Source organism: Helicoverpa armigera, chromosome 2 (genome assembly GCF_030705265.1).
Source record: "Helicoverpa armigera isolate CAAS_96S chromosome 2, ASM3070526v1, whole genome shotgun sequence".
NCBI lineage: Eukaryota > Metazoa > Arthropoda > Insecta > Lepidoptera > Noctuidae > Helicoverpa > Helicoverpa armigera.
In genome coordinates, this window is record NC_087121.1 from 12,322,423 (window position 1) to 12,350,207 (window position 27,785).

The 27,785-nt window shown below is 39.7% G+C and overlaps 1 protein-coding gene across 1 annotated transcript; it reads left to right on the top strand.

The window, feature by feature from the left end:
* Positions 1-27,785, top strand: LOC110378338 (Fanconi anemia group I protein homolog). The gene is made up of 25 exons (XM_064040435.1): positions 1-174; positions 266-370; positions 669-841; positions 1,160-1,327; positions 3,240-3,350; positions 3,482-3,612; positions 4,035-4,234; positions 4,620-4,747; positions 5,260-5,474; positions 5,857-6,061; positions 11,484-11,651; positions 14,847-14,950; positions 15,133-15,290; positions 15,599-15,778; positions 16,533-16,721; positions 17,125-17,345; positions 17,702-17,881; positions 18,758-18,885; positions 19,248-19,444; positions 20,410-20,565; positions 20,996-21,194; positions 21,654-21,843; positions 24,561-24,753; positions 25,837-25,951; positions 27,614-27,785. Exons 1-25 carry the CDS (start codon positions 76-78, stop codon positions 27,733-27,735), a joined length of 4,035 nt encoding a protein of 1,344 aa, XP_063896505.1. The 5' UTR covers positions 1-75; the 3' UTR covers positions 27,736-27,785.

Genomic DNA, 27,785 nt, shown 5'->3' on the forward strand with positions numbered 1-27,785 from the left:
AGTGTCATAGATTGTCAATCGTGTTTTGTAATTTTGATTTGTTTTGGCGGGCGTTCACAAAAGTAAAGATTTATCATGGATCCGAGCAAAGTATTTGCGAAAATTAAAGAGCTTGGACATGTAAATGCCAAACGCGAAGAGCTACGTGAATACTGCCAACTTAAAATCGAACAGGTAAACGGTTAAATTAAAACACACACAGGTTTTGTTTGTTTACTAAAAGTTTCCAGTACATATTCATATTTCTGATTGATTTATATTGCAGATATTAAAGTTTCTGCCTCGGCGTATTGTAAGTAGTGATGGCGGGGATCTCCTCAATTGTATATTCAATGGATTTCCAGATACTGCTTGTAAAAACAAAGTTAAGGTAAAGTTTGTTGTTGTTGATGAGATAACAAGTCTCGACTTGTTACTCAAATGGTTATAAATAATAAGTACGCTATATATTATTATACTCTTTGGGTTGGTTGTAGTATGATAGTGAATAGTTATAACCTACCCATATAAATTAACAAAATTCAAATAATCACTTAGTACACTTTTCAAAATTTGTCTCATTGATTCCAATTAGAAACATGAAAAATTGCCTAGTTTTAATTATCTAAACAAGTTTTAGGTTTTTTATTAAGATATCTTTGATAGAAAGATCTTCAAATTATTTCCAGGTTGTGGACATAGTACTCCAGACTATGAGAAAGGAGTCCACATCTCTTACTCACTGCGGAGATGTTACTAGCCGACTTTGCTTGGAGCTACCGAGGCTGCCCATAGATGATCTAGTGAGATGGTCCAGTGACTGTGTTCAGTCTATAGTCAATGATAGTGATGTTAATATGATGTGAGTTTGGTTACTTATTCTTTTGAATATTACTGCAACTTTAGATCATGGCTACCTATGTCTGTGGTTGCACCAATGTGCAAAGAGAACTACTGAGTGTTCCTGGATGGTGATAAAAAGTATCCTATATCAGTCAGCCCCTGGTTCTACTAGGCAACCTCCCCAATCCAATTTTCACCCAAATAGGATCAATCAATAATCTTGATTCGTAATTTGCATTGTATAGATTCTCTGTGTGCATAGACAGTAAATACCAGTACAGCATAAATAAAATATTGTCACTGCAATGGAATTCATCATAATACATTCTGTTTCCAGTTGGCGGGATGTCCTACCAGAAAGCATCAACGCCATATGCTCTTACGACATGATAAAGCACTGCGGGTCAGAGCTAACTACCACAGAGTACAAAGAGCAGTGCATTCACACTCTATGCCAGTGTCGCTGGACGGAGCGTCAGCTTGTACAACTGGCTGCTATGTTCAAGTTAGTAAGAGTCTTCTAATTTCAAAAGTCATATTATGCCAGCCAGTAGTGATGAAGTTTTACTTCTTTATTTTATTTGTTTCTGGTATTGGTATTTAGAACACTAAAATCGCATGTATCTATTCTATCTGGGGGCACGGCAGTGCCCCAGCCAAGTCTCGAGCAAAACGGGCACGGCCGTACCATCTTTTCTCGAAGCGATTCGCGGCTGTTTCGCCCCTCCTATATCTTCGACGTGGACAAAGCTAGGAGTTTGGGTTTTCGGTGAATAATAGTAGGCATTAGAACAAGCTTAAGTTCGAAATTACATGCCAATTGAATTAATAGTTTAGGAGTTACGGTCGATCAAAGTTACATCATTTTGTCACTCACTGACTCACTGACTCACTGATTCACTGACAGATCATCAAAAATCTAAGGTACTTCTAGCAGACTTAGAAACTTCAAATTTTGCACCAAGATAGGTCATTAGAAACATATAAAGGAAAAATTATAAAAACATTAAAAATAATATGCCATCGAAAACAATTTTATATTTGCGGTTTGGCAAGAACATTATGTATGGATTTTGACTGCATTGTTAACTTTGTTCGTTGTTTAAGTACCTATTCAATTGGATGAATACATACATAGAATAGAAAAGAATAATATAAATGTAATACATAGACTATCATTAATACAAATTAATACATAAAGTTCATAATTCATTAAATTAATAAAGTTAAAACTCCATTGTATTGCGATAAATATGGTATGCGCGCTCGATAGATGGCGTTGTACCTGTCTGAATCGCGCTATGGTTTCGTTACAAAGCGCAGTCTAAGTAGTACTTCAAAATAATTCGATGAATTTCATTTGATAGCGCCATCTGTCTATGAAAAACCATTTCGAAACTAAAAAATATTGTAGTGATAATAATTGATATTCGGAGAACTTTACGTGTTATTTAGTTTAGTTTAGCTAGTTATAGTGTGTAAATTAGTAGATATATATTTATTTAGTTAGTTATTTGTTAGTTAGTTTAGTTCTATTTAGTTTGTTAGTTATTTATTATACATATATATATATGCATATATACATATATAAGTTTAAGCCCTATTAATATATTGTTATAGTAGTAATTGTAAATATAGTGTAATGGAACGTGAAAAAAAAGAAAGAAATACACTTACAAAAAAAAAATGAGATCCCACCAAAAACATTAAATGTAAAAAAATGCCAAGTCTCTCGATGCAGTCTTTCCATCGTAAAAAGTTTTGAGATCTCATAGAAGCCAAGTCCTATTCAAAATATTTTGTAGTTATAAATCAACATTTAGTAATTGTATCAATAGTTTTCTTTATATTATAATTATAGTGACTTGGCAATGAGCACAAATTAAAAGCTGCTTGCTGCCTGGAATTATGTGCAAATGTTACTGACGAGACCAGTGATCAGATTATTTGTTATGTGTGAATCATGATGGTCACTACCGACTACATGCCCCAATACTATAATTAAGAATACCTTACGCGCCATTGCTTAAGAAAGTAAATGAATCGAGAGTACACTAAGACTGACTGCCGTTGCCGAAATTCGGTTGGGACGACACGGATAAACCAAAAGAAAATTAAATCCAAATATGCCGTTTTATTTGTTTCTTCTTGTGTTCATTGCCAAGTCACTATAATTATAATATAAAGAAAACTATTGATACAATTACTAAATGTTGATTTATAACTACAAAATATTTTGAATAGGACTTGGCTTCTATGAGATCTCAAAACTTTTTACGATGGAAAGACTGCATCGAGAGACTTGGCATTTTTTTACATTTAATGTTTTTGGTGGGATTGGTGTTAGATGGCGATGTAGAGTTTACCCTGAAATATGAATGAAATTGTGGTACAATGTATAATTGTCCTTTTTCCAGGGATATGCAGCTATCGCGCAATGACCACAAGCAGGTCGTCAACAAGATATGTTCTTATATCATAGACATACCACCAGACACACTACCTCCTTTAGTGCATCAGTTACTCAAGTAAGTTTACTTATAATCCTCCTATATATACCACTATTTTATCCCCTTTTTGGGAATAAATCATCAAATGACTCCTCTCGCTGTGGGTACATTGCAAGACAGTTTTGCCAAATGATAAATATGGTTTCCAGGCTATGCAAGACGTACCACCTGGAGCTGGTGCTATCACACCTGAGCCACTACTTCAGCGTGCGGCTGTACAGCAAGCTGGAGCCGCCGCCGCAGGACTCCGAGTCCACCACCATCGATATTGATGACATCGGTGAGTGGTGTCAGTATGTATGTGACAGACAGACGTACTACTTGGAGCTGGTGCTGTCACACCTGGGCCACTACTATGTATCCCTATGTGCCCTCTTATATGTATAATTCCTATGTACTCCTTCCTTCCTCCTGTGTACATCTAAATACTCCTTTATGCAAGACCTCTATGTATCACCTTATGTACCTGAATTGTGAATGTATGTGAATTCTCAGCCATATCAGATTCCTCGAAAAAAATTGTTCTCATCATACAACTTGTCCCCCCAGTGCCACACAGTTCAGCAGAATTTAGCCGCTGTCTATCCACCTGCATCTACCACATATCGCAAGGTGCTGCCGACCCCGAGCTGGTCCGCAAGCTCATCAGGCTGTTCCTTTCATCATAGACCTCCTGAGTTAACCACATACCTTGTTCCCCAGTGCCACACAGTTCAGCAGAACTGAGCCGCTGTCTATCAACCTGCATCTACCACATATCGCAAGGTGCTGCAGACCCAGAGCTGGTCCGCAAGCACATCAAGCTGTGGCCGAAGACACAGCTGCTGAGGGCTCCCTTCATCATAGATCTGGCTTTAGCTATGTCTGATAAAGGAGCTGATTTTAGATCTGTTTGTTTGGATGTAAGTTATTTATCACTTTTATTTTTAAGAATTAAATATTTCTTATAATTTTTTTGATTTGTATCAAAAAGTGAGTACATGTATCAAGTATGTATCAAAGAGTGCAGTTCTCACGAAACATAATGGCGGTCCGCCACTCAATTCAACACACAAATACGCGTATGTGTTCATACTCTTCTCGCGTCTTCACAATCTATCGATACCTAAATTGATTTCTTTGCCGCGACTCACGCAATGTGCCGAAAGTGTTGCGGGAACTATGCTGCATAATTTGCTGTTTGCTTTTGTAATTTGATTTTCATACTTATATATCATTCATTAATTCGTTATCTTTTAATTTATGCGTTCTCTTACTTGACACTTTTAACACATAAAAATACCCCAGGTAATAAGAACAACGCTAGAACACCGTGCTATGGATGACCTCAGAGCGAAGGAGAGCGCGTGGGTCCGCGCCGTCACGCCGCCCGACGTCGACGTCGTCAGCGTGCTCAAGCTTATCACTACTGAGAGGTACACCATTTATTTAAAAGTTTATGTACACAGTTACATATAGAATACAGACAGGAAGAAAAGTAGATAAATATGTAGTACAAAAGCACAGCTTATTTCATAAGAAATCTCTTCCAGAGATTTCTCTCGAGAGAGATATCATCATCAACTGCCTAGCCTTTTCACTATTTTATGTTGGGTTTGGATGCAGCGGAGTACCAGTGTTTTACATGGACTGTCATGGAACTGCTATGAGATGACAGATTTCAAGAAGATAGGAGGATACAACTGAATTTAACCGCATATGGCCGGTGTAGCCAGGCAATAGTCGTAACATATATACTTATTTTTAAATTTCTCGTAGGACGTCCACCAACAAGGTGGACAGACGATCTCATAAAGGTCGCCGGAAGACGCTGGATGCAGGTCGCCTCCAACAGGTATCTGTGGAGATCTAAGGGGGAGACCTATGTTCAGCAGTGGACGTCCTATGGCTGTGATGATGATGATGAGGATGATTATTGTTGTTACAGTGCCAACCACAGACAGCTAACCGTAGTTGGTCTCATCAACCTGGCGTTCCTCCTTCTCTCCGTCTCCCGTCTGAAACCAGTCGCCCAAACGTGCTGGTCACACGGCAAGCTGATCCTGGTGCGGCTCAGCAAGGCACAGCCGGAGACAGCGGGCCACATACTGAGCCAGCTGGCCGACAAGCTGTGCAGCGATACTACGCAGCGCCAGTATGCAGGTATGCTGATACTGTGCGGCTCAGCAAGGCACAGCCAGTCAGATAAACAAGAGTCTGAAAAAGGTCATAGGATACTTTTTATCCAAGTGCTTCAAGTAATTCCCTCAGCACGCATATGGAACTGCGGGGAAGAGCTAGCAACTCTATAAATATCGTCGATGCAATTTAAGTTCAGTGTTTCTATCTAGGTATCTATCAAGTGAATGTTGAAACCTCAACAGGAATCCTTCTCCACATCAAATAACTTATCTCCCCCATTAATCGACTAGTCATCGTCTCAGCCTAATGACGTCTACAACTGAACAAAGGCCTTACCCTTGACAAAGGTCTCCCCCAAAATGGGGACATTAGCCTTTCTGCTACATTCATTTTTTTCTTCCAGACTGCCTCTACGTCCTCTGCAAGTTGACCCCAGTGTCAGTGGAACGCTGTACTCAATTGGGCACGATACTAGAGAACTGCCAGCCGTCCCCAACAGACTACAAGGCTGCAGCATCAGTCCTGGATGCCGTACATCCACTCCTCAACTTCAGTACGAGGACCAGGGATACTCTGGTTATGGTGTGCCGGAAAGGACTTTATTCTAGGTTTGTTGTGCTGTACTATATTTATAATGGCTGTACTAAGTTTCAAAAGTGAATGTTAATTACAAATTATATGTCTTCGAAAACACAGCAATGATGTGAAGAAGCAGTCCTATGATTCTGTGAAAATATCGAGAATATCAGTCATATCTGTATACAAATCGAGAATATCCTCCCAATTTCTGTCACCACAGGGCTATCTGTCATACTTTACCGCCAAATTTTCAACCGGCGCCATTGCATTCTTGTGATTCGTTCAAAACGCATGAAAAATTTTTTGTCAACTGCAAAAAGTTTAAAAAGTGAGTGTAAAAGTGAGTTTTTCAGTGCTTTTACTTTAGAAAACACGGCAGTTTATATAATAAAATGGACTCGGTGAGTAATACGTGCGAGAACCGCGAGCGAGACGCGGCCGCTCCGGATGGAGGGCAATCGTCGTCGACAAGCTCGAGGGCGTTGGAAAGTAGTTCCTCCTCATCCTCGGAGTTTGAGGGGGGAACGGCTTCGCCCTTGCCTAATAAGCGTTCTCGTGCGTCGGCGAGGAACCGTAAGTACAAGTCTAAACATGTCCGTACCGATCCTCGTGTTGATACTTTGATGTCGCAAATGGCGTATTTGTCTAATTACTTAAGTTTATATCAGTCAGGTTACTGCTATAATGGTAGGGCAGCGCCAAATAGTACAATAACGAGCTCGCAGCCTTCTGCTGCTAAGGACAGTTGTGCGGAACAATTTATTACTTTGCCTGCACAGCCCGAGTCGCTCTCTCTAAATTTGGGTGCCTTAAGCACCGAGATAGACAGTAAGAAAAATATTCCACCTAGTGATAAGGATAGGTTTAATGAGTTAAATAAGCTGCAACAATTTGACTCGCAGGCTTGGAAGGGCATTAGATACAAGCAAGCTTTGCAAGGTTGCCTTGCAACCCCAGGATTTACAGGCCTTATGGTCAATGATGAGTTGTGTCACTTTAATAAGAATAAGGATTATTTAGCTGCTACTGAAATGTTTTTAGCTGGTATATCTAACAAAGTCTTAGAGCAAAGACAATTGTTGAAATCGGGTTTACAGAATATTGTAGATTGGGCTAGCGCGGATCCAACTAATTTGAACCCTAAGTCATTGGTGGACAAAATGTCAGAGGTTTTTGGACCTGGGTCTTCGAGTTACAAAAATTCAGAGACCACAATGCAAATTATTTGTGGAAAACGATCTGAATCTATTGAGGTTAGGCGGGACAGGATTTTGAAAGAAATTTCAAATACGAACCTTAGGAACACATTGAGGAATGTTCCACCTAGTGCTGAACATTTATTTAGCAGAGAGGCACTACAGCCTATTATACAGTCCCTCGGAGGGTCTCAGGTCTGGCTGAATACTCCAACCTACCTCAAGGAAAGGAAAGTTACAGAGCGGGGTGAGCCCTTTCAAAATAGAAAAAATAATTTTAAAAATAAGTCTAGAAAGTTTGATAAGAAATTTAAGCATACTTCTAATAAAAACCGGCCCTTTCGTCGACGTTCCACTAACACAGCCAATAACGATAAGTCCACCAGATCTAAGGAAGAATGACTCTCACCGGGTGTTCAGAGGAGGTTGCCTAAAATTCTCCACGGAGAGATGGGCTCAGTTGGGAGCAAACCAGTTCATTTTAAACACTATAGCCAATTACCGCTTGCCATTCAGAAGCAAACCTCCCCTGACATACCCCGGTCAGAACTTTTTAAAGTGTATAGCCACCAAAGTTTCCCTGGAAATGACAAGAGTGATTCAGGATTTAAAGATGCAGGGCATCCTGGAGAAGCCAGCAGTGGTGGATCCCGGTTTCTTCTCCAAAATGTTTTTAATAAAGAAGGCGGATGGGGGATTGAGACCCATCTTCGACCTCAAGGCTTTGAACAGGTACATAGCCACAAAGCATTTTTACCTAATTTCACAATTAGACATAGTTACCTTTCTTCAAGCAAACGACTGGTTAGTGAAGATAGATCTTCATCAAGCCTATTTCCATTTGTGTGTCGCGGAGACTCACAGACGGTTTTTGAGGGTTGTTTACAATGGAGAAATTCTCCAGTTAACTGCTCTGCCATTTGGCCTATCATCGGCGCCCCGTGTATTTGCGGCAGTCTCAAACTGGGTGGCAGAGATCCTCAGGAATCGAGGCATTCGTCTTTTGGTCTATTTGGACGACTTCCTCCTAGCTTGTCAGGACAGATCCAAGTTAATGGCACAAGTTGCGGAAACGTTGGCCGTCTTGGAGTCTTTGGGATGGCACGTGAATTACCAGAAGTCGGTGACGGAACCAACACACAGGTTGGAATACTTGGGCCTGGTCTGGGATACTCAGTACCTAACAATCGCCTTGCCCATCAGAAAAGTAGAAGGAATAAAAGCCTCCCTGACAAAGCTATTAAAGCGGGACAACTGCTCGTTAAGAGAGTTGCAGAGCGTGTTGGGAAAACTAAACTTCGCCAACTATGCGATTCCCCAGGGCCGTCTTCACTGTCGAAAGGCCCAACTCTTCCTGAGAAAGTTCTCCCGGAGAAACCAGAAGAGAAACTTGAGTTCCGGAGTGCGAGAGGACTTCCGGTGGTGGTTGGAAGCAGTAGAGGGCTGTCCAAACCCGTTACTCAAGAAAGAGGTAACGCATTTCTTGACCACAGACGCAGCGGATGCGGGCTGGGGAGCAAGTCTAAACAGCAAGTATCTCAGGCAAATGGGCCACGAACCAAAAAGCCTGGCACTCGAACCTAAAAGAGATGTATGCCGTTTATGCGGTAATAAGGTCACAGGGTCATTGTTACAGAATGCCCACATTTTGGTTCAGACCGACAATCGGACTCTAGTGGCGTACATAAGGAATCAGGGCGGGACTCGGTCCTTGAAGCTGTTAGGCCTAACAACCCAGTTGTTAGAGTTGACTTGTCGGCTGAACATAACGCTGACAGCGTACCACCTGCCAGGAAACCTAAACGGCATTGCAGATTGCCTGTCAAGGGAAAGTCAGTACCCGAGTGGCACCTGCTGCCACCTGCCACGGAGGCAGTGTTCAGACAATGGGGGTTCCAGAAATAGATCTCTTCGCTACAAGAGACACGGCAGTAGTTTCAAGGTATGTCAGTCTAGACTCAAGGGATGGCTCCGCAGAGTTCTGCGACGCCTTCAGCCAAACTTGGGACTTTCAGACAGCTTGGGTATTTCCACCTCCAAGCATGATGCCCAGGGTTCTGGCACATCTGAACAAGGCCAGAGGGACATACATTGTGATAGCGCCACAGTGGACCCAGTGCTTTTGGTTTCCCGACCTGAAGACACGCGCAAGTACCCCACTTCCCATAGAGAACCTGAGGGAGGTGCTGCTGGACAGGACGACGGGACTACCTCCACCGTCAGTGGACAAGCTAGTACTTCAGGCTTGGAAAATTGGGGTGGGGAGATCAAGTAAAGGACTGGAGCAGAGACGAACAAAGATTGTTGAGAAGTAGCTGGCGCCCCTCCACTATTAATACATATAGTGCACCTTTAAAAAGATGGATACTTTGGTGTGAATCCCATGGAGTGGATAATAAGTGCCCAGAGGGCAAGGACCTAGCCAGATTTTTAGCTAATTTATACTTAGAGAAAGGTTTGCATACAGCACGGTAATGTTGCACAAGTCTGCTGTCTCAACTTACTGTGCACCTAGGGTTGAGAACTTGGCCAAAAATTGTTTCGTTCAGCAGGTTTTAAAGGCAGTGAGTCTAGCTAAACCACGCCCAGCAAAGCTACCAGTATGGGATGTTAAAATATTGTATGAGTGGTTAAAGTCTTCAGAATTTCCAGACACTCTTTTTTATCAAAGCAGACACAATGCATTGATTCTTTTACTTGCATCTGGCCGAAGGTTGCATGATCTTACACTTTGGAGCTTGGTGATCAAGGATATGCTGAAACTGAGGACACAGTTACATTCTGGCCAAAATTTGGCTCAAAAACAGACACAAGTTCTCATAGACAATCAGGCTGGCTTCTCATGAAGCACCAAGATTCTAAGCTTTGCCCAGTCACTAACGTTAAGAAGTTAGTCAAGATTTCAGAGACTAGACGCAATCAAGCTACAAATGTTAATTCCCTTTTTATATCAATCACCGGTGATACAAAGCCTGCCTCTAAGACCATGATCTCAGGATGGGTGAGGTCAGCCTTCAAATTGGCACAGATAGATGGCTACTCTCCAGGCAGCATAAGGTCAGCAGTGGCCTCCAGGGATGGCTAGACAATAGACCTATACAGGAGATATTAGAAAGAGGAAACTGGAAGTGTGTGGAAACCTTTTCTAAATATTATTGTAGAAATATAAATAAGCCTGTCAGTGAGGATGTCCCTGGTCTACTTTATAATAATTTTAAAACAATGTGATTAATAGTGATTATATTTGATTATTTATGATAATGTGATTTTGATCTCAATTATTAAGGCTGAACAGCTAAAGTGTTTATGTTTGAAAATTATTTGTTAATTTGTGGCAGTTAAACTGCATTTTATTTATCAATCCTAAGAAGGAAGTTATGTTTTTTGTTTTCATATTGAATTGTTTAATTTGAGTTTCTTGGTAAGAAAAATATAAATATTTTAAACTAATAGTGTGGTTGGATTTTGTTCTTAACATTTTCCCAGCAAATATTGAAAGTTAAAGATGGTTCAAAGAGAGTGATAAGAAGGTTTGTTATAAGGAAATACCTAGTAAATTATATTACTCTCACATTGCATTCTTGTGTTTTATAATTTCTGATCACCAGCAGATATCAAACAGGTCTTCACATCATTGCTGTGTTTTCGAAGACATATAATATGACTGTTTTGCATTAAGACAAAACAGGTATTATATGTAGAAGAAAACACAGCAATGAGCCAAGGTTCTTGCTGATGATGAAGACTGCAATGGCGCCGGTTGAAAATTTGGCGGTAAAGTATGACAGATAGCCCTGTGGTGACAGAAATTGGGAGGATATTCTCGATTTGTATACAGATATGACTGATATTCTCGATATTTTCACAGAATCATAGGACTGCTTCTTCACATCATTGCTGTGTTTTCTTCTACATATAATACCTGTTTTGTCTTAATGCAAAACAGTCATATTATAGGACAAAAAATACATGAATTGAATGGGGAGTTTTTTTTCTACGGTTAATACAGGACCCTATTACTAATACTCCACTGTCCATCCATGGTTCCCTATTGCTAAAACTGCACTGTCCGTCCGTCTGTCCGTCAGTAGCTTTATTCCTAAAATCATGAATAGTTAGACAGTTGTAATTTTCACTGGTAATAAGTATCTGCTGCCGCTTTATTAAGAAGTCTATAATTATCACGGAGATTGCTTAACGGTATGGAATCCTTTTTAACCATGCGTAATTCGCATTATGCTGCTTTTTTACCCAGGGACTCCCAACACCGCTGCCTCGCTTTATCAGGCTTCCTGTCAGTGCTGCGTCACGTGCGTGTGAGTGCCACAGTGACTAGCAGTCAGAGCTACAGTGATCAGTACAGCGCACATTCCTACCTCACTCAGTTGACTGTGGATTTGCATGCTACGCATCAGGGGAATGTGTAAGTGTTTAACTACCTTTATAATGCCATGAAAATTTGGTGCATATTTTGGATGTCCTTCTATATGTGAAGTGAAAGGAATTGGCAGGCTTTTAAAACCCACCTTCTTTCGTGTATCCTTTAAAAAATGTAGTCTTTTTTTTTTAACGACGTCAAAAATCATCAAATGACCCCTCCCGCTGTGGGTAAAAATGTAGTCTTAGCCTGACTTGAACAATATAAAAAATTCAGGACTCCGTCATGCTGCTAAAAGGTAGAGAGGGACTTGCTGTTTGCCTCACGTAAGTATTAAAATATTTAAGCCATGTATTCACTGAGAAACAATTGTTTATAAACACTGTTTCAGAAACAAAATCTACGTGTTTCAGAAACATATAATTTTGTTTCTGTAAACACTACGTGCAACATGCGCATGTAGTTGCGCAACATGTGCATACAAGTGTGGACGCGTGTTTCATTTGTTTATAAACGCCAAATAAATGTCTTCATAGCAAGTAATTTCTCTTTTCTTTTTCTTTTCTTTTTACTAGAAATGGACTTATGCAAATAAATGTAGGCACCACACAACAACACTACTTCCTTGGGCGACATATTGTAAACATCTGACGGTGTGGACGGCAGTTTCCGAAACATTGTCGCTGTAAACATCTACGTGATGTTTCAGAAACTGTGTATCTGAAACATTGTTTCCCAGTGAATACATGGCTTTAGTAACGTTCTGCAACTATTGTCATCTTTTTAGTACCCATTTGTCGATACGATAGGATATGTTGCCGCTTATAACGTAGAAAAAAAACTGTTAACCTCAGTTGTTGCCTTATTTACTTTAAAAATAAACATTATGCCAACGAATTATGATTAGACATATTTTCAAAAATTACAGAACTGCCTCCTTAACATAATTATTTATCACAGAATTCAAAAATTAGTTTCGTTCGGCACGTTCGGCTCTGATTAATGTCCATTTACTCCTATTTCACAAAAATAAGAAATCACTTAATTGTTCATTGATATGCAAACTGTATCACTGAAATTGCAACCCAATATCTACGGAAAGACATACCTATTCACAATAATAAAATCGAGTTTTCACTTAGATATTCGTTTACTCGTATTTTGCCACATTTGCTCACTGTGTCTCCAACGGAGAAACACAAAAAGTCCAATGTAAAAACCACATTACAGTCACGGCTTACGATCTAAAGCTTCCCCCGTAACCATTTCTTCTTCAGCTTCGCTAACAATACTAAAAACTGCTCTCTTAACACGCACTCGAACATCAGGTGGAAAAGTCTTCACAGTTTCACCCAGATTTTTGAAAAAATCCACTGTAGGGTCTTTTTCTTCTTGCCTTTCAGGAGTGTATATTTTTTCTACAGGTAAGTATGATTGGAATACAGGGTGTGGATTTTCAGGTTCGGATATATTTTCAGGTTTTTTCTTTTTGGTAATTTTTTTGACTGATACGGTTTTAGTTTTTGGTGGTGGTGTATTGTTACTATTTTCTTCATCATCGCTTGATATAGATAGTAATTTTGTTAGAACTTCGGATTCATTTGGTTCAAGGTATGGGATTAGAAATCTTAGTTCTTTCCCGTGGCGGATTGGCTTGAAGTTTTTCAAACCTTGTTCGCTTTTACTTTTTCTAAGGTTTATTGCCTTTCTAAAGTTTTCGCGTATCTTTTTCCATTTTTCTTTACATGCTAACGCTGAAAATAAGATTTAAAATCATCAAAAAGTAAAAATAATTTATTTGTTTCTAAGCTTGATGAGTTTTAAGTAAGTATGGGAGAAAACTCTTTAAGAACAATAATTATTGTATTGTTTATTAATATTGTTTATCAAATTTGGTTAATTTGGTTAAAAAGTCATGGTGGCCTAGTGGGTAAAGGACCAACCTCTCAAGTATGAGGGCGCGGGTTCGATCCCAGGTCAGGCAAGTACCAATGCAACTTTTCTAAGTTTGTATGTACTTTCTAAGTATATCTTAGACACCATTGGCTGTGTTTCGGATGGCACGTTAAACTGTAGGTCCCGGCTGTCATTGAACATCCTTGGCAGTCGTTACGGGTTGTCAGAAGCCAGTAAGTCTGTCACCAGTCTAACCAAGGGGTATCGGGTTGCCCGGGTAACTGGGTCGAGCAGGTCAGATAGGCAGTCGCTTCTTGTAAAGCACTGGTACTCAGCTGAATCCGGTTAGACTGGAAGCCGACCCCAACATGATTGGGAAAAGGCTCAGAGGATCAAATTTGGTTAATCAAGTTATGAGGTCATATTCTGGCAACAAAACCAAGAAAAGAATAATGAAGTAAAAACTTTTTGTAACTATAGATCAATATAAACAAAGTAGGTGGCGAATAAAACCTAACCTTATCAGACAACATCGATAGCAGCGCCACCTACCGGATCTAATCGTGTTTACAAATCTTCAAGGAATCAGCTGATCATTTGATTTGATCAAAAATACAACCGGTAATCGCAAGAATTGGTGTCAAACACGTTCTTACTAATAATAATATTTTCCACTAATACCAAAACACAACTCACGCTTTTCATTCGTATTCCTCCCAATTTCTTCCCATATACTCATCCGACACTGATCATCATGATAATGCGGGTCTTCCGGGTCATATAGTTCCGTATACTGTTGTACTAGAGATATCAATGTTCTTTCATTCATTTTGATTTAAAAGAGTTTTTATTGTGCCCACTAATACCGGGGAATAAGTGTAGGTACGTTAGTTCGCAACGGTCTCGCCGCGTCGACTGAGGCGCGTCGAGTCGAAACGAATCGCGTCGGGGAGGCGGGCGGCGCGGTGTAGATATGCAACTGTCTATCAATTCGTGTGTCGGTCAATTCGATTCGGCGCACACCTGTCGGGGCTGTTTGCGAATGTACGCAGATTTTATAGGTAAAATACGAGGCAGCTTTGCGATTCGAATCGTCTCTGTTTGGCGAGCTTAGTAGATGTGGGTCTTCAGGGATTTGATAATGTATGTAATTTCGTGAAGATCTGAAGCTTTGACTTAGGAAAAGCCGTTTATATTGTGGGATTGTGTTTATCAGGTGGCAGTCTCGTATTTCATTTTATTGAATCACCATACATAACGTAACAGGTTAAAATAAAAAGCTTAGCAAAAAAGTTACGGAGACCCAGAATTTACTGTTTTTTTTTTAATTTTTGTTTCTTGCAGTGTAACATCACGAGTGCGGAACGAGGCAATGTGTATGGAGGTAGTGTCCATACTGCGACGATGTCTCGTACAAGACGCGTTCGTCAAACAACTACTCTATACAAGTAGGCAATTTTTATTATATAATGTATCAACGAAAATCAGAATTTTAGTATTTTCAACTCAATTAAATGTCTCAAAAAATATGGAACCCACTATCATACACATTTGGCTTTTATGGGTTATTTTACCTTATTTCTCAGTATTGGTACCTACATAAATGAACAAAATTACAAATAATTTGTAGAAATCTACGAATGCGCGAAAGACAAGCAGTCGCTCCACGAGTCTATCTTGGAGCTGCTGTATGAGCACCTGAGCAAGTTCGTGCCCGAGGGCGACAGAGTATCCTCCTTGCTGCTCAACAAGTGTGTGCAGATTAATGGCGTTACTGCTGTATTAACTGTAAGAACATATTTTGTTTCAAAAAACGACTTTTTAGGTGGTTCGCGATATTTCGCATGCAATGAATAAGTTTTTCCGAAAGAAATATTAATAGGAATTAACCTGCTTTTTAGGACAGCTATACTCATAAAAAGAATGTAACTGAGAATCTTATTGAAATAAGAGTGTCATGCATACTTACCTACTTATAGTCTTTGTAATTCAAAATGTTTACAAAATAATTTAAATGTATTTCTGTATGCTAGCCATCATAAATATCAAAAACGGATAAAAATTTCCACATTACAAAATATATTCTCATCTACCAGGAGCCCATAGCCCATCTCCTCTACGCCGTCGCCCAGTTCATCCAACCTGGTGAGGAAGAGGATCTGGAAGACATCCTCGCCAGCCAATCCGTGGAGACCGGCACAGCTTATCTGAAGAGTAAGCTGGGCAGGATACTGCAGCAGCTGTGTGATGCTGACCAGTTCTTTAGTGTTGATCTGGTGAGTCCCTACTATGTTCATCCAACCTGGTGAGGAGCAGGATCTGGAAGACATCCTCCCCAGCCAGTCCGTGGAGACTGGCACAGCTTACTTGAAGAGTAAGCTGGGCAGGATACTGCAGCAGCTGTGTGATGCTGACCAGTTCTTCAGTGTTGATTTGGTGAGTCCCTACTATGTTCATCCAACCTGGTGAGGAGCAGGATCTGGAAGACATCCTCGCCAGCCAGTCCGTGGAGACTGGCACAGCTTACCTGAAGAGTAAGCTGGGCAGGATACTGCAGCAGCTGTGTGATGCTGACCAGTTCTTTAGTGTTGATTTGGTGGGTTTCTGTCCACGTAACTATGAGTTGTAATTATGAAGTTTGCCATTTGAAAGTTTTCAATTGTTCAGGCATTATTGGATGAGATAGATTGTTTACTAGATATTAAGAAGGGAACGTTGCTTGTCTGAATAATTAGCGGGAAGTGTAAACTCAAAAGCATTCATTCATGACTGAAAAACGGCTCGTTTTTGCCGTCATGATGTATTATTACTGAGAAGAAGTGGCGCAACAAACCCATGTCACCTTCTTATCGTCATATGCCCAACAGCATTTCATTCGGTTTTGTCTGGGGAACCACACCATTGAATGGGGTATCTGACGATGTAAGCTTGATGGCTAGGCTGCGTAACACGGTGACACATTTCTATTTTTTAAGACCCATAAATATATGTCATAAAAATACATCATCTATAAATAAGTTATAATTTCAGGAAGATTCGAGCCTCAGTGACATAACCCCGGAATCCAAAGCGAAATGCCTGAAAGTGCAGCAAATGTTACAATGTTACGAAACTCTGATAGCACATACGATCATGCAGTGGACGACTACTAGTGAAGATGTCGCTAATAAGGTGTATAAGCTGTTTAAAGCTAGTAATCAGCTGCTGGAACAGACTAAGGTATTGTTATTTATGTAGTTACATTATAATCCTACTATTATAATACATATTTTGAACACGAAAGTTTATATGTATGGATGTTTGTTCATCTTTCACGCACATTCACAAAGTACTAGATGATTTTTTGATGAAACTTTGCTGTTGTATAGCTTATGTATCAAAATAACGAATATAGGCTACTTTTTGTCTGGGTGCGGGATGCAGTTACTTCGGGAAGCGGGTGAAACCGCTGAAAGAAGCTAGTGTGAGATATGTCTCGACAAAATAGTGCAGGCTTTGGCCCAGACTCTATCAAAGCGATGCTTAGCGAAGAAGCTTTTAAACAACCTAATTGCCCGAAAAAAACTGCAGTCACTGAAAAAATGATTATTATTATATAAAATTATATTTTCATTATTTCTAGGTAGTACCAAAAGCAAACAAAAAAGGTAACAAATCTCTAAACGATACCCGAGAGACAGTCAAGTCGCAGAAGAGTCAAAAATCACAGAAGTCGCAGAAGGAGAAAGGCAAAGCTCCCGTCAAGTTGTCCAACTTAGTCAAGGATAAGGCGGGACCTTTCAAACCTCTGCCGTGTTTGTGGGACACTAAAATGTGCTACAGGGTCGTTGAACTTTTGTATGGGTATGTGGATATAATTTACTATATAGTATATGTTGATTGACATATTTTTTTAAAAAAATTTAATTTGCTACTCCAGCTGAAACTTTATTTAATGCATTTTTTGTTTTTTTTTGTTTGTAAAAAGCCTCAAGCCTCTACTAGACTCAAGAGACTACACTTTTCCCGGGGTGACGTAGGCGCAAGCAGTAATTCCCACAAGACCCGAGTAAAACAGCTAGTTCTTAAATATAAAGGATCTAGTATAATCCAAGTAAAAAATTTAAGAAAGAGATTATCATGAATTTTAGAATTTAATCATGTGTTGACACTATTTTATTTTACGAATATAATATAACTCATTCATACTTTATTTACAGTGACAACGTCCCATGGTCGTCTTTAGACCAGCGCAATCAACTCCGCGCCCGCCGTGACTTCCACATTTGGGCACTGCGATGCATCCACTCAGTGTTACTCAGCGATCACTTGGAGAAGAAGGCTGTAGCCACGCACGTGGTCAGCATAGCCACTGTCCTGTACAACTGCTGTGTCCGTAGGTAAGTTACAAGTGCTACTTACTTCCACATTTGGGCACTGCGATGCATCCACTCAGTGTTACTCAGCGATCACTTGGAGAAGAAGGCTGTAGCCACGCACGTGGTCAGCATAGCCACTGTCCTGTACAACTGCTGTGTCCGTAGGTAAGTTACAAGTGCTACTTACTTCCACATTTGGGCACTGCGATGCATCCACTCAGTGTTACTCAGCGATCACTTGGAGAAGAAGGCTGTAGCCACGCACGTGGTCAGCATAGCCACTGTCCTGTACAACTGCTGTGTCCGTAGGTAAGTTACAAGTGCTACTTACTTCCACATTTGGGCACTGCGATGCATCCACTCAGTGTTACTCAGCGATCACTTGGAGAAGAAGGCTGTAGCCACGCACGTGGTCAGCATAGCCACTGTCCTGTACAACTGCTGTGTCCGTAGGTAAGTTACAAGTGCTACTTACTTCCACATTTGGGCACTGCGATGCATCCACTCAGTGTTACTCAGCGATCACTTGGAGAAGAAGGCTGTAGCCACGCACGTGGTCAGCATAGCCACTGTCCTGTACAACTGCTGTGTCCGTAGGTAAGTTACAAGTGCTACTTACTTCCACATTTGGGCACTGCGATGCATCCACTCAGTGTTACTCAGCGATCACTTGGAGAAGAAGGCTGTAGCCACGCACGTGGTCAACATAGCCACTGTCCTGTACAACTGCTGTGTCCGTAGGTAAATTAAAACTTTTAAAGACAGGGAGATCATATTTTTAGACTTTTTTATCTTTTGTTAAAGCCTGTGGAAGGTAGGAGTGACTTTGAAGATTATTATGTAGCAAAATTATATTTAAGCTTTATAAAATTTAACATTTCCATGAATATTTATTAGGTTCCAAGATATGTGTGAGTTCGACGATCAGACCGCGGTGGCATGCTTGGAGGTGTTCAAGACTTGTCTCAGTCTTCTGTTCTCGCCTCTCTACTCGCTGAAGATGGACTCCTTCTTAACCACTATAAGTGAGTACCAAATATACGTACATACACATTTATGTTTCGATAGGTTAAACGAAGAAAAAAATATTAGACTTTTAAATTGTTCCTTCAGTCCATTTGTTCACCCTGTACAATGATCTTGTGTTCTTGGGTACATATTATAACATTATTCAAGTTGAGCCTTGCGCATGCAGTTTTGTAAAATGACGGTCCTAAATTGGTCTTGCAATCGTAAAATTAAATAAAACAGTCAAAACGGAAGTCAACATTTCCATGTGTTTATCATATAACTAGAACACTACCCTACTTGTTAACCGGGTGTACGGAGTAGTTCCCTCAGGAAGCGGGCCAAAGCTACTATCGTAATAATATCTTTCTCTCAACAGCGGATAACACCGACAAGACAGGAGCAGAATGCCTCTCAATAATTCTAGAAAACATCCACGTGGCGTTCCTACATATAGAAGAAGACAGTATTCCTGATGAGAGAGATGTTATAGTGAAGAAACAGCTTGCGGTACTCATACAAATAGCCTCGTTGTTGTTGGAGACACCCACTGCATCGTGTCCCCAGAAGACTAGGGTGAGTTTAAGATTTATTTTCAGGTGCATTAAGGATCAAGGTTCTGTTGAGACCTGTTATGGAAAGTTGTTATTTGATTACTACTTCTTTGGAATGTGCGACATTTTTATAAGAATAATTTGTAATTTTTTTTTCCTGATTTATTTATTAGGGAGTCGTCATTTTACCCCTTTCTTGCAGTGGGCAGTAGAGAGTCCGTCATGCTTCTTCGATTGTCCTTTGCTAAAAGTTCCAAGTAATACCTTTTTAGGGTTCCGTAGCCAAAATGGCAAAAACGGAACCCTTATAGTTTCGTCATGTCCGTCTGTCCGTCTGTCCGTCTGTCCGTCTGTCCGTCTGTCCGTCTGTCACAGCCGATTTACTCGGAAACTATAAGTACTACAGTGATGAAATTTGATAGGAATATGTGTTGTATGAACCGCTACAAAAATATGACACTAAATAGTAAAAAAAAGAATTGGGGGTGGGGCCCCCCATACATGTAACTGAGGGATGAAATTTTTTTTTTCGATGTACATACCCGTGTGGGGTATCAATGGAAAGGTCTTTTAAAATGATATAAAGTTTTCTAAAAAACATTTTTCTTAAAGTGAACGGTTTTTGAGATATCAGCTCTCAAAGTCGTAAAAAGTATGTCCCCCCCCCTCTATTTTTATAACTACGGGGTATAAAATTCTAAAAAAAATAGAGGTGATGCATGCTAATTAACTCTTTCAACGATTTTTGATTTGATCAAAGTATCTCTTATAGTTTTTGAGATAGGTTGATTTAACTGTAATTTACGGAACCCTTCGTGCACGAGTCCGACTCGCACTTGGCCGGTTTTTTAGTTTACTCGTATCTTTCTTAGACCTATAAAAGCTGCAGAATAAAATTATACAGTTGAATATTTCCAGGTATATTATACACCCTTGACTCTTATGATGATAATTACAAATGGTAAAAATAAAGCTTTACATTCCCAGATCCTAGTAAAACTAGAAGACTACATCCGTACCAGCAAGCAAGACTGTCTCCCACTAATAGGGCCGCTACTCACGTCATCATACAGTGAACAGCAAGAAGCCACGCTGTTGGACGAGCTGATCGCTAAACTGTCCTGTGCTTTGGGGAGGATTGATGTGAGTATATGTTGTTTATTCCTATGTATATGTAAATATTAAAGGTATAAAAAATTAATGAATGTGTATTCACTTTTTGGCATATCGGACTTCAGTTTTAGTGTAGTTAATTTCGAAAGTCAACTTTAGCATTGTCAAACAGGCGGATTTTTTTATCACTTTTTTCGCCCGGTAACACGAAAGTTGTAGAGGCATTGTTGCACGTATGTACGCAACCAAACAATTAAGAATTTATCAGTTGGACTGAACTTTTTTTGAGTATATACGTCGTATCCGACTGTTACTTTACTGACAAAATTGGTTTACAAATGGCTGAGTATGCTTCTAGTCATTTGTGCACTAACATTAACCAATTTCCCAAAAAGGAGGACGTTCTCAATTCGGTAATGTTGGTATGTATTTTTTACTGATACCATCAAATTCCTATCAGGAAGAGGATACCTCAGCAGGCGAGGACACGAACAGCTTCTTCACAATAGACGCCCGCACAGGACATACAGTACTCACCACTATATGCGACCACTTGGCCGTCAGAGCTAAAGGCGTGGAACATCTGTTGGGCAGGGCGAGGGATCTTACGGTCGCTGTGAATACTGCTGCTCATGCCGCTCAGCAGAGGATTGAAAGAGGTATTCTGGACTAAAATATAATAACTAAATTAATGCTTTGGACCTTAAGAGTAGTACCTTGTCAGCATACTGCAACCTTTTAGTCGGTCGATAGATTGTTCGGGTTCATAGTGTACGCCGCGTAGTAAGATTGCTATTTACTGAGTAGGATGGGTAGTGAAATTGCTGCGTAGTAAGTCGAAGCTTAGTTGACCTAAAGCCTCCCTCACATTAGGCTCGAGCGTTCGTCTTGCGTATATGAGCATCGGTTTTGCTTGATCGGAACAGTAGTAGGCGGCTGGGATAGCGGACGAAGGGTTAAAACGCAACACGAACGCCGCTTGAACTGTTTACACACGGCTGCACGCTCGCGACTCACGCTCGGCGCCCGCGCTATTCACACGCACGAGGATCGCGCACACCCAATGTGCTCAGCCCAGTAAAGGTCACTTTATAAACTTGTCTATATTTTTTTTCCAGAAATAACAGAAGTATACAAGTCGATAATAGTGCAACTATGCCAAATAACTACATGGACAGCTTCATGCTGCAAGCTGCGGTGCTGCGTGGGCGGCGGCAGCGGGCGGGTGCTGGGTGGTGCTGTGAGGCTGTACGTGCTGCTGGCCGCGCTCGCCAAGCAGGCCGAGCCCGCTCACGCTGCTGCTGTGCGGTGAGTAGTGTGGCAGGGTATGCTATACCCGGCGCTGTGAGGCTGTACGTGCTGCTGTGCGGTGAGTAGTGTGGCAGGGTATGCTATACCCGGCGCTGTGAGGCTGTACGTGCTGCTGTGCGGTGAGTAGTGTGGCAGGGTATGCTATACCCGGCGCTGTGAGGCTGTACGTGCTGCTGTGCGGTGAGTAGTGTGGCAGGGTATGCTATACCCGGCGCTGTGAGGCTGTACGTGCTGCTGTGCGGTGAGTAGTGTGGCAGGGTATGCTATACCCGGCGCTGTGAGGCTGTACGTGCTGCTGTGCGGTGAGTAGTGTGGCAGGGTATGCTATACCCGGCGCTGTGAGGCTGTACGTGCTGCTGTGCGGTGAGTAGTGTGGCAGGGTATGCTATACCCGGCGCCGAGCCCGCTCACGCTGCTGCTGTGCGAGATACAGTCATGGACACATAATTAAAGACACTGTTGGAATCTTAAATTGCTGCCGCATTTCATCTGTATTTCTTTTTTCTGATTGCTACTGGAACTTTATTTTCTATTTTAAAATATTTAAGAGGGCATTGTGAAATATTAAAACTAAAGACTATCTTCAGTGATCCTTCGCGACAAGTTTTTTTTCGCTTTATCCGAATCTCGAGCGGTATGAACCATAACGTGGCCTGGCCATATAATTAAAGACACTCCATTTGCTCAGAGGAAGAAATGCAAATTATTAATATTATTGATGGTACTTTTCTATAACAACATTCCCTACACTGTAACTAAGCATACTAATGAGTACTAATATTTGGTTTATTTCCTTTTACCTCAATGACAGCACGACATCCCTAAGCGGTCAGTTTTGTTTTAAGTCGCTACGGGAATTTTCTTCCATGCTTCATAAAAATCTGTGTAAAATTGATCAATGTTTCATGTATGACTTATCGCCATTGTGTTTTCTGGCCGATCACCAGTTTTTTTTCTATTAAATTTGCGATGGGCCAAACCAAAACCGTCATAAGTTGCTCGATCAAAGAGTCCTTTTTACTACTCTTACAGTGTTTTTCAGAACTTTTCTAATTTGGAAAGCGCTAAGGACCGGTAAATTATGCTAAGTATATAACAAAATGCTATTTCTAAAATATAATAGTACTTGAATTCGCCTATTTTTAATAATATCTTTCTAAAAGATCACCACACCAAGTAGTGGAGAGAAGCCCCACACTATTACTTTTTCGCCTCCTTTGTTTGAGAAGTTTCTTAGTGTATTTTGGTTCCATCTCATGTTTTGGAGGCGACTAATTTCGATACATTATTTTAGAATTATTCGTATCCCTTTGTTTAATGAGAAAAAAAATACATTTTGAACACTTGTTAACTGCACCTTTCACATTTGATAGAAATAGCCAACTACAGTATGGACACGCGGTGCTTTTCCAAAAGTAACATCTTCCGATACCCATGCCTTACAGCTTTTCCCGACCCGGTTGTAGTCTAAAAGTTCTGCAGACACAATTGTCGTCCTTTTAGCATCAGATGACTCCCAAAAAAACCAGTACCGAATCATGTAAATGGTTCACTATTTGCCTATAGCACCGCCTTAAAGTCTGTTTGCGGACAAGTTTTCCTTGGGGTCGGTTTTGAGTTGTTCTCAAACCATGCCTTTTTTAGTGCCATTGATAAGAAATCTTTAATAATAAATTTATTACCATGTCCTCACTACAGATCAAGTGGTATGAATAAATCCGTATGTCAAAATATAATATTAAAAAGCCTAAAACATTTTACTTACCAGAATTTTTGTTCTAGTCTTATTGATAGGACTAAAATGAAAATTTTTAATGAAATAAACCTAAATTATTACCTAATTCGAGTTTTCATAAGTATTTTACTCACTTCTAAAAAAAAGTATGGCAACTATTTGTATCTTTCGTTTTTTTTCTTAACTGGGCTTTAACTGTCTTTAATTAGCTGACCAGCCAAGTATCAGCTACAAAAGTTAGTGTTCATTTCCCATAGAGCTTTATATCTAAAGTATTAAAGAAAGAAAATATTTTTCGTCCTTAATTTAAAGAACATAATGTAATGTTTGTTTTAATAATTATTACACTACAGTTTATACCGTGCTTAAGCTCATGTCAGTACCATAACTATTTATTTCACTTCGAGTCGGGGGGTGTCTTTAATTATGTGTCCATGACTGTATATGCAGTGTAGTCAGGGTATAGCCATACATTGCCATATACTGCCATATATGCCATACCCTGGCATATATGCCCTGCCATATACTACCATATATACTGATGGTAAGTCCCCTTTGAGGAGTGGCTCCGGTGGAGTCGTACTGTCCTCACCGACCGCATGACGCAGGTCCTCACCGGACACAGTTGTTTCGGGAGGTAGGTTGCATCGAATCGGTCGTGGGGCCGTGAGGCCCGGTTGTTACCACTGTGCGGTCATCTCTGAGGGCACGGTGGACCACACAGTCCAGGTGTGCCCTGCCTGGGCACCGCCGTGTTCTCGATTGGTGGGAGATCTCTCGTCCGCCTCTGGTTCAAACCATGGTCCACAGCGAGAAGGAATTTGTCATTCAAACTGTTGGCGACATCTTATGGTTATATCAGTCACTATACATAAAGTTCTCACGCGGCTTTCCAAATGTCACTGTTAAAAATAAAAAAAAATACATATTAGAACTGCAATTTAAAAATGCCTTCATAAAAATGTAATTCCCTCATCAGATTCGAGCGCCTTCTCAAACTAAGCGGCAAGAAGCTATCCACAGTAATGGACAACTTGATCACGTACTTGGAGGCGTCGCAACAACAGCAGAACGCGAGCAAAGTGCTGCGAGAGACTAAGCTCATACCCCGGCTTGTGTTGGAGGCCGAGAACTTTAGCAAGCGGGTTATATTGCTCGCTAATAAGGCTAAGGTAATTAGAACAAATATGTTTATATTCTTATTATTTGTATTTATTTATTTATTTTACAACATATTTTCTACAATTGAAATATTGAATACATTTCATTTAATTTTATACAAAAAATGTTGAAAAATAAAAACTATTTGTATTATTAAACAAGTGTTATCAATGGTGAGGATTATATGAAAGCCATCGCAGCACTTGCTGTGTCAGAAATTTTCAACAAATCCAGGATTAAACCTAAAAAAACTCGTTCATATAATGGCATTAATCAGTTTGTACACTATGTACTGTTTTTATTTACTTCCATTAAAAATAAAAATAAATTAATTCTCATTAACTTCTAAAAAAGAAACAGAAAACTACGTTACCATTTGATACAAACGGTTTCAGTTATAAGTTCTAGATGGCGTTGCAAACTTGATTCATACCAATACATTTTCCATACCTATTCAAATAAATATACACAACTAAACGGCATACATATTAATAACATTCACCCAATAACCTCACTCATATTACACACTATTTATTTATTTATTTATTAAAGGGTTTACCAACAGCTTCTGTGTAAATAAATCTAAGAGTACAATTTCAATTATTACTGGGACTTACACAGTCGCCAATTACAGGTTAACCAACATACGCTAAATAACGATAGAATTTAAACTATAAAATTATACAAAACAAAACACTTCTTATTAAAATTAAAGTAAAACTAAAATTAAACTTGTTAACTAATAACTAAACTAAACATCATGAGATCAAAACTTAGGGTAACTAAAAATATAATTTAAGATAGAGTAATAGAATAACATAACAACATAACATTTTACGTATCATTTTGTCGATGTTGCAATTTTTGGGATTCCAGTAATTGGGCCTTAAGGGTATTAATCGAGATATTGTAAATGTCAAGATCTGGAGCTGATTTAATCACCGAGTTCATCTCTCTGCTGAGTCTGACCAGTGGCGAGTTTACTCCTATATTGGTTCTAGTTGCTGGAGTATGATACAGGTTGGTTATGGGATGTCTAGGGATATTATATGGTACTTTTAGTCCCACTATTTTAACCTGTATCCTTTTCACAGTTAAACTGGCATCAATACCTATCTCTGGGTACCGCTCGAGACTTCAGGATCAAAGGTCCCGCGCTACAAGAAGCTCTCAACGCTATTGACCAAGCTGATGAGACGAGAAACGAAGGTATTATTATGTTTATTGTATTGTGTTAAATAACTCTGCCGGTGTGAAGTTGGTTATAAGTTAGTGACTACAAAACTGTCGGAATGAATGAAGTTGACTTAAGAATGGCTGGTTGTATTATATTGACGAATAGCCAAATTCGGAGCATGTTACAAGTAATAACTAAAGTGCCTAAATTAACTTTAAAACCCAAGATGTAACTAAAGACCCATGCCCCGTGAGAACTACCTCCCGCACCTGAATATAAAGCCTATAGCCTACTTCGAGAAACGCGTTATCTAACACTGAAAGATTCTTCTAAATCGGACCAGTCGTCCTTGAGATTGACAGTTCAAACGAACAAAAAACTCTTCAGCCTTAAAATATCAGTATAGATTTCTGTTATTTACCAGAAAGCCGATAATATTCGTTATTACCCTTTTTATACCAATTGAGTTTCTAAGAATCCAAAACACATTTTTTGTATACCCAGCTGTTAAAGTCAATGTCCGCATTCACCTTCACGTAACACGTAAAATTATATCCTTGATAGTACAAACAAACAAATATTAGTAAGCAAACATACTTTGATTGTTGACTGAGTAAACATGCTAACGATATCGCTATCGGATTAGTGCATTTCATAGAATCGATTTGTGTTGTTAAGTAGATGTGCGATTCGTCGTATTTTGAACCGCCATGAAGTTTGGCGAGATTATTCGAGCTGTTTGAAAAAAATATAGAGTTTAATGTGCTAGAAGTGGAAAATTACAAGTCAAAATTGGTTCAGACATTACGGAGGACATTCAGACATTAGCCTAAATTTAATAGGCGGTAAGGCACATTCATTTTTAACCGACTTCCTAAAAAGAAGCGAGGTTCTCAATTAGAGCCGGAGGCTTTTGCCTAGTAGTGGGATAGTTCACGCTCAGAAACCTATTATAAATTATAAACCTATATAGACAAAATATTTAGTTTCACACGCTAGAACCGAAATCCTACTGTAGTATTTGAAAAACGATAAAATGTTATAATTTATTTTTTAACAACAAGTCACATGGTCAGTATTACTATATTTTACCAAAAAACCTTAGGTACTTGAAAAGCGATAAGCGTTATTTGATTTTTATAACATAAAACCACTCTATATCGCTGTATTTGAAGTGATGATGTATAACCATGACCTAACTCAAGGTAGCGGTCATCTCGAGGCCATATTTTAGTAGTATTAAATGATGTCACTTTTCCATATAATTTACTGCAATTATAAATTCGAAGTATACCATCTGTCTGTCTGTTTGTTTTATTTCCAGAATGTTTTATAATTAAAATTGATTTTATTTTTTGGATTTATTTACGTTAAGTATTTACAAGAAGTTTTGTTTGGGTATAAAGGGTACAAAGATAGTTTCGAGCCTGAGAAAGGCAAAGGTTACTTTCATCCGGGGGCGGGACACATCTCTCTCGTGATCTGTTCAGTGACCCATAAAGTTTTCAAACGGATGAATCTCCGCGGGTAAATAATAAACATACCCTGTGTGTCCTTGACTCTTGTTCCTTCCAAACGGATGAAACTCCGCTTAATTCATGCAAACCTTTGTACCGGATCAAAAAGCTTGTTCTTAATGATACGGCGATAAACCTTATTTTCGTTTTTTTATTATTAATTTAATTTGTTTATAGATGAAGCAGAAATAAACGATGCTGAGACGGAAATAGTAGAAGCTCTGAGTGATGCTGAGATGGAGGAGGCTGAGGATATTAGTGATGAAGCTTCTAGAAGGAAGAGGAGAAGAGTATCGTGAATACAATACATAAATAATGTACATTTTATAAATAAATACTCATGTTATTT